Source organism: Semicossyphus pulcher, unplaced genomic scaffold (genome assembly GCF_022749685.1).
Source record: "Semicossyphus pulcher isolate SPU_LCO1_2020_fin unplaced genomic scaffold, fSemPul1.0.p SCAF_5, whole genome shotgun sequence".
Lineage (NCBI taxonomy): Eukaryota > Metazoa > Chordata > Actinopteri > Labriformes > Labridae > Semicossyphus > Semicossyphus pulcher.
The window spans coordinates 30,788,563-30,805,274 of record NW_027211726.1 but is presented as its reverse complement, the minus strand read 5'-3'; the positions used below and the strand labels follow the sequence as shown (position 1 = coordinate 30,805,274).

Sequence of the window (16,712 nt, the reverse complement as noted above, 5' to 3'; positions counted from 1 at the left end):
TATTGTCTTCGTGGACTCAGTACAAAGAAAACTTGATATTAACTGCAACAGGTTTTTGCAAAATGTTATTTTATGTTTTGGGGCACTTTGTGACTGGGCTAATTTACCAACATTCACATTTAGACTTTAATGTTTTTCAGCTTTTAGCAAGCCCTTTTTGCATTATATGTTTATAGTGGTGAGTGTACCCCAACATGCACATTCAGTCATTTGTTATTAAGTATGTTAACAGACAGTTTTGAGGATACTTTTTTACACAAGCATCTCCCTAGGAGACCTAGGAGATCTTTGTGTTCCTGTGAAACCAAACTAAAGCATTGACACAGGATTTAGCCAAAATGAACGATCCTTTTCTAAGCCTAACTGAACTTTGACCATTTCACAAAATAAAACAAAGAACAGTCGCTGTTCGGTTTGTGCACCAAAGCTACTTAGGATTAGTAAAGATCATAATTTGGGCTACAATAATAAATTATTAGCTATTACACACTGACATCCAGATACATCCTCCACCCTGTTGAGAACATTTTGTTTTGTTTTTAGCATTTACCTGTACATATGTTTTAGTAGTGTTATGATGGTTGATCTCAGAGTTGATCAGGTCAAAGTACTTTGAAGTTCAGAAGTAATTTATTTGCTGTCGCAAACCGTGTCAGCAGCAAATTTACAAGGAGCAAAAATCCAAGTATCTCATAAATGAACCACCAAAAACAACTACAAAGTCATCTCTGTTTGAGCTTTCATGTAGGTTTTATTTTAGGATTAAGGCAGAGATTACCTTAATAAACAACTTTTTAGGTTAAAGATTTTCTTGCTTATCCAAGTAGGTTGGAGACGACCCAGTGTAAGCCGTCAAAAACATGGATAAGGCACAACACCTAGATTAAAGTAATAATCTCGAAGATTTTTCTGTAAATAAATGTCTGTTAAGTCACTATCTATCACCAAATAAGGTAACGCGATGATTGAGCCCATGGCCCACTGAAGAAAGCCTTTGCATTTGCAGTATATAGCAGAATTACAGACTTCCAACAGCCAGCAGTGGTTGGTCTGCCAGAGAGGGTAGTCGGAGCTAAGCGGCCGCTTTTTCCAGTCTCTGCAAGTGTTGCGAGTAAACAGTAATCTACTATGGCTGAACAAACAAAGAAAAGATGGATGACTACAGATACAACTTCAACAAGAAGTGAAAATCTAAAGAAAAAGAAACAAACTCGACGCTCAGATGAAGCAAACAGTCTAAAAAGGAAAGCGACCGTCAGCCAGGAAAATCAAGAGTTACAACCGGAAGAAAGGGAGCCAACCGTGGACGCCTGGTTAAATTGGGAAGTGTGCCCCCACAATTATTGTATATCGCCATTAGGTGGCTCCAAAGAAAACTAAACTAAAATCTTCAAGATTGTCTGTTCCCTGTGAACACAACACAGTACATGCCTGCACTCAACCTGCTGATAATCGATTTGGATTTGGGATAAAGATGTTGTTTGGACCCTTACTTCTAATAGAGATATACATATATGCTTCAGGATAAAAAATATTTTAGAAAATAATGTGCTATAACCATGCAGAAGACCCTTTCCTTTAACCTTAATGTTGTGTGTGTTACAGGAAACCACAGTAAAGTGGTTAATGTGGTTAACCTAAATGTTACATAAATGTAAATGACATGAACCTAAATGTGGACTGCCCTGTTTGGTGTGGTAGAACCTGACCTGCATAGAGCCCTGACTTCAATCCTGTCAACACCTTTGGGTTGACCTGGAACGCCGGCTGAGCAAGACCTGATCCTGCAACCCTCTGACTTCTCTAATGCTCTTGTAGCCTGGTCCTTTCATCTGGTGGAAAGACAGAAGACTGAAGTTATAGCAGCATATTTAAACACCAATCATGTTTTTTCCCATCACAATTTTATTATGTGACTTTGTACAATAAAAACAAGACATTAAAAAACAGATGCAATACACCAACAGTGCTTAATGTGATGTGAAGAAAGCCAGCTCGGTACAGATATTAAGCTGACCGCTGTTTGACTGACGCATCTCAGCTCCTGCTTTTCCATCTACCAGCATCCAGCACAAGCTTTCCACATCCTGCCCTAGGATCGTGGAAAGAGTCGATTCTGTGGGAGACATTTTTATACAGAATCTACACAAGAAGTTAAAATAAATCCATGTAAAAGGAACTGCTTCAAGAGCAGGTTCTTTACATTGTTACACTCAGCGTGAGTGAAGTCAGGAATACATGTTTGGTTTCCAAGAGCAGGGCTGGAAAACACCAGCTGTGATACTGGAAACAAAATGAACACAACTTCTATGCCAGGGTTGATACAAAAAGAAATGAACAGAATGTAAGAAAATGTTACACACAATGGAAGTTAAACACTGCAGTTCAATGGTATACAATTTACATTACAGGAGATGGAAGAGCATAACATCATGGGAGGAGAATTAAATGTGATACCTAAATAAATGAGCTGAAAGATACATATTTATATAAAAAACAGTGCCTGAGGTGAGCTTCAGCCTGACGCTGTCTCTGCTGGTGAGCAGGAAGTGAAAGGCTGACGTCTTGGTTTGTTTTTTGGCATTAAAAGGATGCAGCACCGAGCAGTGCAGCAGCATCATTCCCAAAGAAGAAGAAAAGAGGAAAGAATGACTGAACTCTGAACTTTGACCTCCAGTTTGTCGCTGTTGGGATTTCTTTGTGATTATACTTCAGTTTAAGAGCAGTGACCCAAATAAGGGCCGAACAACGAATCAATACAAATATAATACCAGTTATTTAAGGATGAGTGAGGAGTGATTGGTTCAATTCAGAGTCCAGGCAATACTGCCCCCTGGCTTTCTCTTGATTGTTACACAGTAATGTGGTCAAACAGCGGATCTAGTTTACTGACAGATGTTCTGACAATCGTGGCTGGCAGGTTGGCAAATAATACACTGTAACATCAAGAAGGTCCTCTGGAGTTGTTAAAATATCTTCTTCTTTTTGTTCTTTTCCAAAGTCCTGTAAAAAACAAGGGGACAGAAGAGCAAAGTGGATTTGTATGTTTGGTTCACACATTACATTTGAAAGTACAATGAGTTGTTGTTCTTATAGTAGCTGTGGATGACAGTGAGGAATGTCTGATTATTAACAGGAAAGTTTGAGGAAAATGAATTATTTTAATGTCTCTACTGAGATGATGACTCTCTTTTACAGAAGTTTTATTGAAACCGTTTTAAGCCTTTGTAGTATTGCATGGTTTGAAAACCTAAACTTGGCTTAAAAAAATAGACTTGAAAGTAAATGTCAGACAATAGCTGATCCAGTTTAAAAGGTTGTCCACCATCTTCACTATTCTAAACTCAGGTTGCACAGATTTTACTCCTCTGTCTCACGACGGATGCAAAGTTGCAGAGGGCACGCTATCTCACGCCTCCTGGTTCTACCCCATACTAACCAAATTCTGGTCCAAAATATTTGACTGGTATTCTAAGACCTATAAAAGACTTTTCCAGCCAGAAGCTGGACTGACCATCTTCGGCTGTTCACAGTCAACTGATATTCTCCCCACACCCGTGAAACGGTCACTGATGCTTGGGATGACAATTGCCAAGAGACTCATCCTGATAGAACAGAAGTCCACGTCTCCCCCTTCATTTCAGATATGGATTGAGATGACGTCAGTCATACATAAAGAAAGGTTCAATAACATCTTCAGCTATTTGGGACCCATTTCTCACACACTTGGTCAAGGCTGATGTGGGATGAAATTTATTTGCGACTCTTTCACACTCCGAATCAGAGATTTAATGCACAGCACCTTCAAACATACTGTGAAATTAAGAGCTCTGCAACATCATTTAGAGTTTTTTTCTGCTTACCCTTAATCTAACTGTTTTTCTTTTCATTTTTCTGTCAAACTATGTCCTTTTATTTTATTTGGCTATTTAATTTTCAAACATGTCTAGGCCTGTTGTTTGTCTGTTCTTGTGATTTTATTTGTATTATGCTTAAAAAACTACAAATAAAGTATATTAAAAAAAAGTATAGTCTTGAAATACTTGACTTCTGGCCATTTATAGCAGGCAGGTTAGGAGGGCTCATGCTATACGCAATTGCCAGAATCAGTGAGTGAGTCAGAGCTTTTGCCAACAGGCTGTTGTTTCAGGGCACCGGTGCGGAAGACTAAAAGACACCATGTCTCATTTATCCCAAGTGCATTTCATATGCTGAATGAAAATTAGAACAAAGTTTGCCTTGCTTGCACTACTTTTTTGCACACATTGCATATTTCCACTTGGTATAAATGATGTTGTTGATTTTGTCCTTTTATATTGTGTCATTTGTATTGGGTCAGATTTTTTATTTTGATCTTAATTTGGTCTAATTTTGCTGTTGATGTAGACCTCGAGTATTGTGTCATTCTGTGTTCTCCTGCTGCACAAGGGACAATAAAGATAATTTGAAGCGACAGGGATTTAGTTGAAAATGCCTTTGTTAAATCAGGGCTTATCCCGCAAAACAACATCAATTTACCTAAAAAATGTATGTTGTTTCTCCAGGCGAGTGTGCCTGAAGAAAGACCAGTGGCTTCCCCCCTTCGTCAATTACATTTTTAGCCTTCAAGAGCACCTGGCATTCACCTGGAGTTTAACTTTAACCACCGTGAGCACCTAGTATCCCTATTTTTCTAAAGATGATTTGAATCTAAATCTGAAAGGATCTTTAATAGATTTATAAAATTGCAGTACTGGAATGGTTTTTCAGGCTAAGGTAAGCTAGGTGTCACTTTACATGCCAGCAGCCGGAGCGCAAAAGGGGAGGAAGAAATGATTTAAAATGAATATCAAACACACAATCTGCAGTTTAATGTGCATTATATTTAAAAACTAGAAACCCCACTGCTCAAACTATAAACGTGAGACTGAGAGAAGACAACAGGTTTCTACTACAGGTTAATTTGCCCACGCTATGTAAGAATCCTGTATGCATTACCTGGTTCATATGTTCCATGTTTAAACGAATAATTAGATATTTTTAAGATATTTGATATTTCCAGTAGATTGCTTCAGACAGCAGCTGTGATAAAGGCTGTAATGGCTGCAAAAAAACTCCTGTTGGCAAACGCTGCCGCTAAAAACACATCTCAAATTGCTCAGATTGTTATTCTAATTGCCCAACAACATAACAGGAAGGATCCCTAAAGAGAGACACCTTTTTGTTAAAGAGGAACATCCTTTTTTGAGCCCATAAACATGCGTTACATCGCTCACTTCAAAGCCACCAATTGACTCAATTGACAATTTTACCTCACAGAACACAGGAGTTGCTGGTCTACTGCTGCCTCGACCAATAAGTTTGTTTGTGTTATCATGTGTAATACAGATATATTGTTGGATCTGAACTCACCCTTTAAAACACCACAGTCAGAACAACAGAACTAATCCGTCTAATGTGAAGTTAAAATCATAATCTTAAAATAACCAGCTTATGTTCTTTACAATATCCTGAATAAGATTAAACCCAGGATAAGACACAGCATGTTAATATAAAAGGGGACAGACAATGCTCTAATTATTGCAGTGGATGCATGGAGAAAGTTTTGCTTTGCTAATTGATAAAATACTTATTTATGAAAGACAATTAAATCCAAATAAGCTGTTTTTTCCTTACGCATTGTGTTTTAGGTGCTTGATACACAGTGTGTAGTAAAGTTTTCCTCCAAGATCATCAGTAAGCAGCGCTCAGATTCAAGTTATTTGCCTTAAGTAAAACTTCAGTCTACAGTTGAATTAACTCTCATATGTGATGATAGGTTTACCTGGAGGCGTCTAGTTTTTGTTGTTCCAGGATCCTCTGCTGAGCCTCCCAGTGGGCCTTCTCATCCTCGTGTTGGCGGCGTTTGTCTTCCAGCTCTCTGTGCTGGGCCTCCAGGTTCTTTTTCATTTGCTCGTGACGCCTTTGGAGCTGAAGGGACACAGTAAGAGGTTAACCGAGCACTTACAAAGCAACACCATAATACATGACAAAAAATGCCATCCTGTGTTTACCTCAGCCTCAGAGTCTCTGAGCTTCTGGAGCTTCTCTTTGACCTTCATCTCAAACACTTGTTCCATTTCTTGTTCCATCTTCTTCATCTTGGACACGTGCTCCCGTCGCTCCTCCTCCATCTGGGCTAGAGGACTCCTAGAGACACAAGAGTGTTCATACAGACGGCACACAGGGGCAGGTATTTGGATGGTCACACATCTGTGACCCCCACTCACACTGATGACTCAGAGGGATGAAAAGGAGGATATGTAGGATCAGGACAGGAGAAAGGCACAGCTGGCTTTCCTTCCCTGGAAGCCCTCAGTAACAGACGGCTTCCAGCAAGGAGTATAGCTGGGAGGTGAGAGGGGCTTGTCAGGAGAACGAGACACTAACCATGCTGTTCTACAATGATGTCTTGATTGGGACACACTTTAGGTTGTGCTGTTATAGCTGAAATCACCTTGTTTGTTTATGTTAAACTAGATGTTAATGGGCAGATAATGTTAATAGGGGATGGTAAAAGCATGTTTGACAGTTATGCTAAATGAACATTTTTACATGTCCGCTAGCTAAATGTGTTCACATTAGCTTTGTAGAGTCAAGTGCTTGAACAAGTTTTAGGCTTTGTAGCATAGCTATAGAAATAACACTCAGTTCACTGTCTAGTAGTGAGTCAGTCTACAAAGAATGGCATTCACATCAGCTTTACTTTGTATGTAGTTTTAACTAGCAAATATCAGCATGCTAAAATGTAAGCTAACTGTTAGTGAACACAGTAAATGTAATATTCAGAGACACAGATTTAGACTGAAAGCCCTGTATTCAAATAATTAATGAAAATTATAAATACGATGTTGCTGTTTTATAATAAACAATTGCCTTTGTTGTGGTAAAAGTGTTTTTAATGTTAAACCTTCGAATACATTAATAATTTATAATGTTTAGGGCACTATTAAAAGAAACTTTTATTAACCCAAAATTTGCCTATTGAAAAGTTGGCAAATTCAAATGTGTTTATAACCAATGTGCCTTTTTTCATTGGGATTATCTACAATGAAGTTTTTGATGTAGTTAGTTAAAGCTTGTTAAATAATGTAAAGCTTGCCACATGTTAATAAGCTGATAATATTATTAGTGGTGGTTGGAAGCATATTTATATAGTATAGTTTGTATAGTTTTATTTTTATATAAATATTTCTTGTCACTAACTGTGTAGGGGTTGAACCCTATTAAACTATTAAATTATTTATTTTTACTTTTAAATTAGTCTTACATGTCTGCTAACATTCCCATCATCCTCCTTTTGTGTGAAGTTCTAATTAGCAAAAGTTAGCATGCTAAAAAACTGCATACAAACATTAGCATTAAGTTCAAAGCCAATGTGCCTTTTTCCAAGTTGTTAGTAGCCCTGTAGTCTGACAGATGGAAATTAAGCATTTTTTTTAAAATAACAATAATGCTAGATTTTGTTGTGGTTATTAAGCACTTGAAATTAGCTGAAAGCTGTTACTGTAAATTTGCTTTGTTGACATCTTTGTTGCTCCTTTGTAGCAATCACTCCCACTTGTTTCCAACTTGGCCGTTAATAATTGCTGTTATTACAATATGATATGAACATGGCGTAACACTGGAAGATTAATTAGCCAGTGGTTGAATAGCATTTTGCCATTAGTTGCACAGTAGTTTCACAGCTTGTTATTAATAAATGCAAAGCAGGAAGCAGATCCAGAAAGTATTAGCAGGCCTAGTAGAAGCTTATAAACTATGACAATTTGGTATTACTGTCTCTAGCATGAAATTATCTAATGTATGGCCCAATAGGACCACTAAAGCTTGATGTTTAATTCAAACAAGTGTGTAAATTTTACAGCTTTGCGTTTGACAAAAAAAGAAATCACTAAATCCTAGAGGTAGGGTGATATAAAGGAGTGAAATGCATTGTTCGGAGAGGTTTTAAAGAAGTGAAGTAACACTTACATGCCGTCAGCCGTCTCAGGTCTAAAAACAAACAAACGCACAGACGCTTAGCATGCTGCCATAAAACATGCATTAGCTTGTGAGAGTTTGCTGGTGATTACTGACAGCTGCAGCTGGTGGATTAGCAGTCAGACGGTGCTTCAGTTAGTACTGTCAGATTAGACACCACTGATACTGGTGCCCAGTTAGTGCTGGGTTAGTGCTGGTGTGTTTGGGCCTGGGTCTAAAGGTTTAAAGTGACAGCTTGTCAACTGTAATCTGTAGGTCAGCAGACTTTGACCTCTGACCTGTAGTCCTCCATGTTTACACAGTGAATGAGTTGCTCTGATAGAACCAGCAGCCAAATCAGCATCATTATCCCATCTTTCACACAATCAAAGTTGAATTTTAGCAGCATTAACACCTCAGCTCTGTGCGTATAACTGTAGTCATGAACTCACTTGGTTAGCTGTCCCTTGTTCTTATTGTTGTCCACGCCGTTGTAGGTGACGGCTGCAAGTTTCCTGCTACGGTAATTCTCATAGTGAACGTTGTTCGTCACATCCTTCAGGTCCTGCATGTGGGTCCTGAAAAACAACAAGTCAATTAGCAAAATTACTCTAACTATAGGTTCCAATCGGCTTTGTGGACTTGATTTTTTTCCCTTTTACTTAAAGTAATAATCTCAAAGATTTTCATGTAAATAAATGTCTGTAAAGTCATTATCTGTCGCCGTAATCAAGACTTACAACCGGAGCCAACCGTGGCTGTCACACATGCAACACTGTCTGGATATCTGGGAAGCGTGCTCCCGCAATTACCGTATAAGAGAACGAAACTGAGATCTTCGAGATTGTCAGTTTAGTTGTAATACAAGTATTTAATTTGCTACATCTTCAGCAAGATCGTCTCCTTAGCAGAATTTCTCTTGCAACTTTCTAAAGGACAATTCAAGTAGTTTTGTTAAACAGAAATCACTCTTTTCAAAGCCACCAGACTCCATTGACAAAGATATATTCCTTGCAAAACACAGAAGTTATTTTGTTTGTGCTGTTGTGTGACTTTAGTTCACAACCAACATAATATTTATTTAACACAAAAAAACTTAAGAAGGCAGCAGTAGACACACATAATTCTACGTACTGTGAGGTTAAATTACTGTTTTTGTCACTGGACTTTGGTGTATTTGAAGAGAGTGATAGAACAGCGGTTTCTAGTAAATAAAAAAAACCCAAAAAACTCTTTAACAAAAAGGTCTATCTCTGTGGCGATCCTTTCTGTAATGTTGTCAGCATTTTTGTACCCATTAAGTCATTTAGACACAAACATTTAAAAATAAGCTTCAATAACAGCAGAACTACCCTTTAAGATCTGTACTAAAAATGACTTTAATTTAATCTCCATCACACCTTCATAGGGGAATGTTATCTGGACATAGAGTTTAAAGAAATCAAACACTAGAAAGTCTTAATTTCCACCTTACGTTGAATAACTAGGAACATATAAACGACACCAGGGATTAGCTCTCCAAGCATTCGGCACTGATACAAATCCCTGTGTGACTGTCCTGCACTGAAGAGGGGACGTTGTATTTTCTCACCTGATGAGCATGTTCCGCAGGATTGTAAAGTCACAGTGCTCTCCGTTTTCCACTGCAAGAAGAGACAAGAGAGGAGTTTAGATACACTATCATGCAGTGATTATAACATTGTGACACATGAGGGGAATGAAACAAACCTAATAAAAAGCTAAAAAGAATTTCACCAGATCGGCATAAAAAGCAGATTTAAGAGTATATGAAGAAAACCAATTAAGAACATGGATGATGTTGATACTGTGCCTCATTTATATTATTTTCCCGGTATAAAGAAAGACATGTATGTCTTTATGAAGACCTTTGTTTGCAAAATGTAGTATATTTTTAATGCAGTGAAATGCTGTGTTTTAAATTTCAGGTGTATTTTACTTTGCTTTCAAATATCAGAGTAACTAAGGTTGTTGTAACTTAAGATGATGGAGCTTTAAAACAGACAAAAGGTAGTCAAAGGTTATCAAACATGTCAAAAAAACACTAAATACAGCCATGAATAACACAATTTATCAAAATCAAGTATCTAAAACAACACAAGATTTTAGATTTCCCTTAAGACACAATTAGTTTGAAAAAAGGGGACATGCGCTCTATTATTTCCTTTAATCACTTGATTAAATATAATACAACATATTTGTTTAATGTTTATCTTTCAGTCGCTTATTTTAAGCATCTCTATTTTACGCTTAAAATGTAGCTTAATATCCTCACTTTGTTTCCAATGTTCATTATGCTTAAGGATTTAATTTACATTACAAACAGGATTATTTCTTAATCTATTCATTTATTTTTAAGAATATATCTTATAGACTTTTTTGGGGCTCCGTAGCTGTTTTGATCGAGCTCCTACTCAAGCTTTTCAGACTCCCAGTGGGAACAGCAGCAGTACCAGACAGCGTCAGCAGGTGACGTTGTGTGCTGCTGTTTTACAGAGCTCACCACAGTCCTCAGAGGTTTCTCTGGCTGCTGTGGCGGAGTGGCTCGCATAGCTTCTCAGGGACCTTGCCCTCTACATATCTCTGCTGACATGGAGCCAAAAACATTCGTGGTATTCCAAAACTCACTCCCCATGGAGGGTAAACACAGATGCCAAACCAGTCTCACACTGTAGTAGCACTCCTACATGTCACCCACTAGGCAGCACTGTACTCAGTAGTTTAGCTGTATCTATATCAACATGAATGCTCCCTTAAGTAATCGTTCTCCTGCTGTAAAATCTATGAGCAGTCACACTCACACTGTTAATGTGTCCTCATCACTGAGAACAGTGCCATGTTTCATACATGTCACCACAATGTGACAGCACTTCCTGTGTCAGGTCAAACAGGACTCTCACATCCTGTGCTAAAGAGAAAAATATCTAGTTTCCCACTGATGGCTCGACTGCTTTATACAAACAATTACTAAAGACTACATGACCTGCTTATAATCACACTTTTCATCAGTCTTTTAGGAGTTAAACGGATTAGAAACACCCTGTGGAGTAATCCTATAATCTTCTTGTGATGAAACACAGTATCATGACAAGAACTGACAATAGATTTTATATAAGAAGTGGATGTAGCCATTTGGTATTAAAAGTAAATCATATGCAGAAGTGTTTTAAACCTGCATTCTCTCTTATGTCCAGCAGGGCCTCCGTTGGTTGCAAAAAGAAGTCGGATTGTATGAAGGATTATGAGAAAATGAGCCTACTTCACAATGGATTTATTACCTCATTAACATTTTCCTAATGAGTTTATGGTCTCACTCTCTAGTTTCAAGTCTTCTTCAGTACAGCATGATGTTCATTTAGCCAATTGGAGTCCCATTTAGAGTCACATAGACAATAAAGCACGGTGTGCTTCAGGGCGGGGCTACCTGAGATAAGTCGCTAACAGTGACCTGAAAATGTGTTGTTAAGTGTTTGGTTGTATTCTGACACTCTGAAGTATGTTGGCTGTGCATGTTTTAGTTATGTATTTCTTTACAACTGACAACTGGCCCCTGTAGAAATCTTTCTTATTCTATTTGAAAAATTCAACATTTTCCAGCTTCTTCTGAGGAATCCCGACGCGTTCCCAGACCAGGTGGGATCTATATCCCTCCAGTGAGCTCTGGGTCTCCGGGGTCTCTTCCCAGGAAGAAGTGCCCGGAAAGCCTCCAAAGGAGGAATCCTAATCAGATGGCTGAACCACCTCAACTGGCTCCTTTCGATGTGAAGGAGTAGCAGCTCTACTCCGAGCTCCCTCCTAATGTCGGAACTCCTAACCCAATCTCCGAGTCTTAGCCTAGACACCCTTCGAGGGAAACTCATTTCGGCCGCTTGTATCCCCAATCTCATTCTTTCGGTCACGACCCAAAGCTCATGACCACAGGCGAGGGTTGGAACGTCGCTCGACTGGTAAATTGAAAGCTTTGCCTTCAGGCTCAGCTCCCTCTTCAACATGACTGTCTGGTACAACGGCCGCATTATTGCTGATGCTGCACGAACCCGCCTGTCAATCTCATGATCCATTTTACCCTCACTCGTGAAATTTCGTGAATTTAATTTTTTGTGCATGCTTTGCAAAATTTGAACCCACCTTTCATCTCTTTCTGATGTTGCCCCATGATCTTGGTCCACTTTTATTCTTTTTCTGGGTTTTTGCTTTCTTTCTATGATATGTGTATAAATGTTTTGAATTATTTATACAGTAAATGCCTTGTTATTTTCTTTTTATCCAGTGTACCTGTACTGAGGTTGATTCTAACTATCTGCCTAGAGTGTAAAGCTCACGATATAACTCCCTATGTTTTAAAAAATGCTACATAATGATGTATTTTCAATTTTTCTTTGATATTTTTGGCTGACCGCCGGGCTCAGCCCTACACATGGGTCTGTATGTGACTGACTGAGTAGCTGACTGACAGAGTGAGTGAGTGACGGTACTTTCAGAGCCGTAGAGAGAGAGAGTTGCGACATCGCAAAAGCGGATCATGGAGCATATTGGACCTCCACCGACGCAACTCTCTGTCTATAAGGCTCTGGATACTTTGTTCTGGGAGTAGGCGGGGCTGCTCCTCCGCTGCTCGTCCACTGTCCTCACCTACGTCCACAGCGCGCACCTGCTTTCAAACACGTTGTCATCGGCCTCATGAGGACAGTCCTTGTAACACCTTGCCCAAAATTGTTGACCTGATGCGGTCAGCCACATACTAGGTTTTGAATTGATGTAAGCTTTAAGAAATTCGATGTGATACTTGTATTTAAAGTTTTCATTTATTTATATTGTTGTCAATGCTAATAAAAAGTGTACAGAAAATAAACAAATTAAGATGCAGATATGTAATGCAAGTTACCATTAGGTAAATCGATCCTAATGCTAATGTAGCTCTCTCTAGTCTACTATCAACGTGTGTGCTGTGGGTACTCAATAACACAGACCTTCAGTGTGTGTGCGTGTTTGTGTGTTGAATATTGGGATGAGGGCAAAACAAGAGCACATGGATCGGTTACTGCTTTGCAAACCACCTACACACAATGCCTGCTCAATAATCCGATAAAACTGTGGAAATATCGGTATGTTTGCACGTGTATGGTCATGTTTCTGTGTGTGTGTTAGAGGGAGGGACTCCACTTGGTTGCTGAATTTAAAGATTAAGATCAGATGAACTTCGACCCCTCACCTTCAGCCACACCCCAGGGGTACTGCCTGCCGCGCACTCGCTTGCCGTTGACCTCGATAATGGTGTTACTGCCGACTACAGCCAAGGGTAAACGATCCTGCAGAGAGGAGGGAGGGGACACAACTGTTGCATAGCTCACGCACAATGGCTAAAAATACTCCACAGAGACATAGTCTGAATGACATACATCAAGAGACACTGCACTCCTTGCAACTAAAAAACAGAGATACAGTTTAAAAAAAGAGGCTTGTTTTAGAGGAACAGACCTTGATTTTCCTGACCATCTTCATCTCCTCCTCATCGTCCGTCTCCGGGAACTCGTAGATTTTAATTTTGTGCTCCTGGATTTCTTTCATGATCTGCAAATAGGAGACAGGAAACGAATGAGAGGTGATGTAAAACCTCTTATATAGTACAATTTTAAGACACACAAATGTTTTAAAAAGCCACATTTATACAGAAAGAAGACACATTTAATACCTAATTTTAGATCCCTACAACAAACAAAAACTCTAAAAATAAAGACACAACATACGAACAAATGACAAAAGATGCTGAACAGAAACATTCAGTCTGTAGTGACACTCACCGTTTTCTTGAACTGTTGACACTCTTCAGGTGTCATTGTGTCCGCTTTGGCGATGAGAGGGATGATGTTGACTTTTTCGTGTAACCGTTTCATGAATTCGATATCGAGCGGCTTGAGTCTGGGGAAGAAGTAGAGAAGAGACGGCTTAAATGTCAGACAGTCAGTGAATGTCTCGGGTGTGAGTAGAGCTGCAGGAGAGAGTAGCTGAAGGTCACATTGCTTTGCTCGGCTGACCTCAGACTGAACATCTGGATTGAACACACTATTGTACATCTATAGTACATACAGCTCTACACAGAAGAAACACAAATTCAACAAATACCCTCCTTATTTTTGAGAGGAGATTAACAGAGCTCAACATAGGACATAAATACACTAAGCTCGCAATTTTGTCTAATTATAAATTCATATTAAGTGATAATCTCTTAATGTCAGTTAAGTTAAGATCTATCACCGAATGAGGTAACATATGGCCCACTGATTAATGCCTTTGCCTTTGCAGTATTGTGGACTGGGTGTGCTGCTGGGTTTTCCATCAGCCAGCAGTGGTTGGTCTGCCAGAGAGGGTAGGCGGAGCTAAGCGGCTGCTTTTCCGCTCTCTGCAAGTGTTGCGAGTAAACAGTAATCTACTATGGCTGAACAAACAAAGAAAAGATGGATGACTACAGATACAACTTCAACAAGAAGTGAAAATCCAAAGAAAAAGAAACAAACTCGACGCTCAGATGAAGCAAACAGTCTGAAAAGGAAAGCGACCGTCAGCCAGGAAAATCAAGAGTTACAACTGGAGCCAAGCGTGGCCGTCACACATGCAGCACTGTCTGGATATCTGGGAAGTGTGCTCCCGCAATTACCATGTATTGCCATAGGTGTCGCCAAAGAGAACGAAACTGAGATCTTCAAAATTACAACTTTAAGTTTTAAAGTGTCCCAAAAGCAAAAATAATACAACCAGCCTTATGATGTCTGTGTGAGATTGACTTGATGGCACTTGAGAATTAAGGGGCGTACTGTTTTAGTGCCTCCCTGGCACACTTTCCTACACATTTTTACAGCCCCAAGGCAGGTGTTGAAAATGAATGGACCCATATGGTGCTTTTTATTGGCCAAGAGAGGCAGCATGGCTGTGGTCAGTAACCCACACTGGGTCATTGTGGGCCAACAGGCTCAACAGCAGAAACCACCTTTTGTTGGAGGCAGCACAGTGTGGCCTCGTGTGGGAGAACAGCCCGGCCAACTGCGTGTGTGTGTGTGTGTGTTTGGCAGCAGCAAGAGCCAAGACACAGATGGGAGGAATGGTGTCTTCAGGTCAGCCAGCTCAGGACGAATTACACCGATGTTATTCCTGTTTGGGAACTGGTGTGAGGCCACAGGAGGGGCGGGCCAGCCGAGGTTTGGACTGCTGGCCAGAAGATGAGGCAGCAGGAAAGCAATACTCAATACATACTGAAGCATAACTGCTAGAACACTATCTCTGTGATGAATTTCATTCCACGTGATCCCCTGAGTCCACAATGTCTTGTGACCTTATTGACAGGTTTTTAAGTTGAATTTGGGCACTTTCTCAACCTCCCTATTTCTCCTGTGGGGTTCCTCAAGAATAAATCCTAAAGCCTGTTTTCATTTCCCAACCTCTTAGACATGACTTAGAGCAAATAATACAGATGATCCAAAGACACTCAAAGCACCACTCCCTTGTATTTTCACTCTTGTTTTGGTGATATTTCAGATTTTTCTGAGTTACTCCCTTCCCATGTTGATTTGCCGATTTATTTGCCAATATTTTTTGGATAAAAAGCTTAATTTTGTGCTCAAAGTTAGAACATTTCAGCTGTAGCTGGAACGTAAGAACGACATATGACTATAGTAGAAGCTGTAAGTCATATCCTCGCTCCTCCGCGCTTTAGCAGGCACACTTTAAAGACTTAACATCGCTATTGGGTCTAGGTCAGCATTTCTTGGGGATGAGCCTCACTGATTACTGTACAAAAACACTGTATAATATGTATGGATTGTGGTGAAACTGGATCATATTTAATAGATAAAATATTTTCTGGATTTCTCTCTGATGTCCTCCGGCTTCTCTGCCAGTCCAACAGTGAATGTGGGTGGGGAGCAACAAAAGGACAACGCTTAGCTGCCCTCCACTGAACACAGCTGGAGTGGGACCAGTTGGAGGACAGGGAAAAGAGTACTGGTGTGATTAACTGCAGCTCCGACCAGCACTCTGATTCCAGGGATGATAAAGATGACAGGGGAAAGTCTAAAGCCACAAATCCTCTACCTGAATTTAAGCAAGAGTAATTGTATGCTAGAACAGTACTGTGGTTGACCTGGCAATGGATTATATCCGACTATCAACCACACCCCAATTCTCTGCTTTTTCAGTAGAGAGGCTTTTGGTAAAGCCAAGAAACACTGGCTGGACTGACTTTAAGGACTGTCTTTACGATCAGAAATTGGTTGGCCCGTAACTGTCTCCAGCTGAACGAGAGTTGGCTCTCAAATTTCATCCATCACAAAATCCAAAAACCTAAACAAGTTGGCCGAGTATGTGAAACCCACTGCCAAACATCTGGGGGCCATTTTTGATTCTCATCTCAGCCTCGAGAAGTAATTCCCCTTAGTTAGTTCTCCAAGTTTCAAACTGCAAACAATATCTAAAATCGAATTTTCGCCTGTCCTTGAATGTGTGCCGTATATCCGTGTTGATGTTTTTATACAGCAGATTTTTGACCTTACCTTGAAAGAAACTGTGCAGCAATTTCCCCATCCTACATGTCAGTTTAAAATGTGTGACATAAATGATATGCTACACACTGTAATGTTTACCTTAATTTATTCATGATCACAGAAGTAATTCTGGCTGTTGTGTAGGGTAAAAGGGATTCATGGCAGGATCCTCATTTTAAA

At 39.7% G+C, this 16,712-nt stretch overlaps 1 protein-coding gene across 2 annotated transcripts in view; it reads right to left on the bottom strand.

Annotated features, from left to right (window-relative positions):
* Window positions 1-1,893: 1,893 nt before the first annotated feature.
* The window catches only part of LOC138608316 (septin-7), a 33,447-nt gene continuing 18,628 nt past the window's right edge, over window positions 1,894-16,712 (bottom strand). The window contains exons 5-13 of one of the 2 annotated variants that reach the window (XM_069680875.1): window positions 13,800-13,917; window positions 13,477-13,569; window positions 13,211-13,307; window positions 9,572-9,623; window positions 8,433-8,558; window positions 7,993-8,013; window positions 6,033-6,168; window positions 5,804-5,949; window positions 1,894-3,003 (exon numbers count right to left, since the gene is read on the bottom strand). In XM_069680875.1, coding sequence (XP_069536976.1) covers window positions 2,967-3,003; window positions 5,804-5,949; window positions 6,033-6,168; window positions 7,993-8,013; window positions 8,433-8,558; window positions 9,572-9,623; window positions 13,211-13,307; window positions 13,477-13,569; window positions 13,800-13,917 — 826 coding nt within the window. In that variant the 3' untranslated portion in view covers window positions 1,894-2,966. The remainder of the gene's footprint in view (window positions 3,004-5,803; window positions 5,950-6,032; window positions 6,169-7,992; window positions 8,014-8,432; window positions 8,559-9,571; window positions 9,624-13,210; window positions 13,308-13,476; window positions 13,570-13,799; window positions 13,918-16,712) is intronic. The other variant, XM_069680876.1, reaches the window with a different exon arrangement.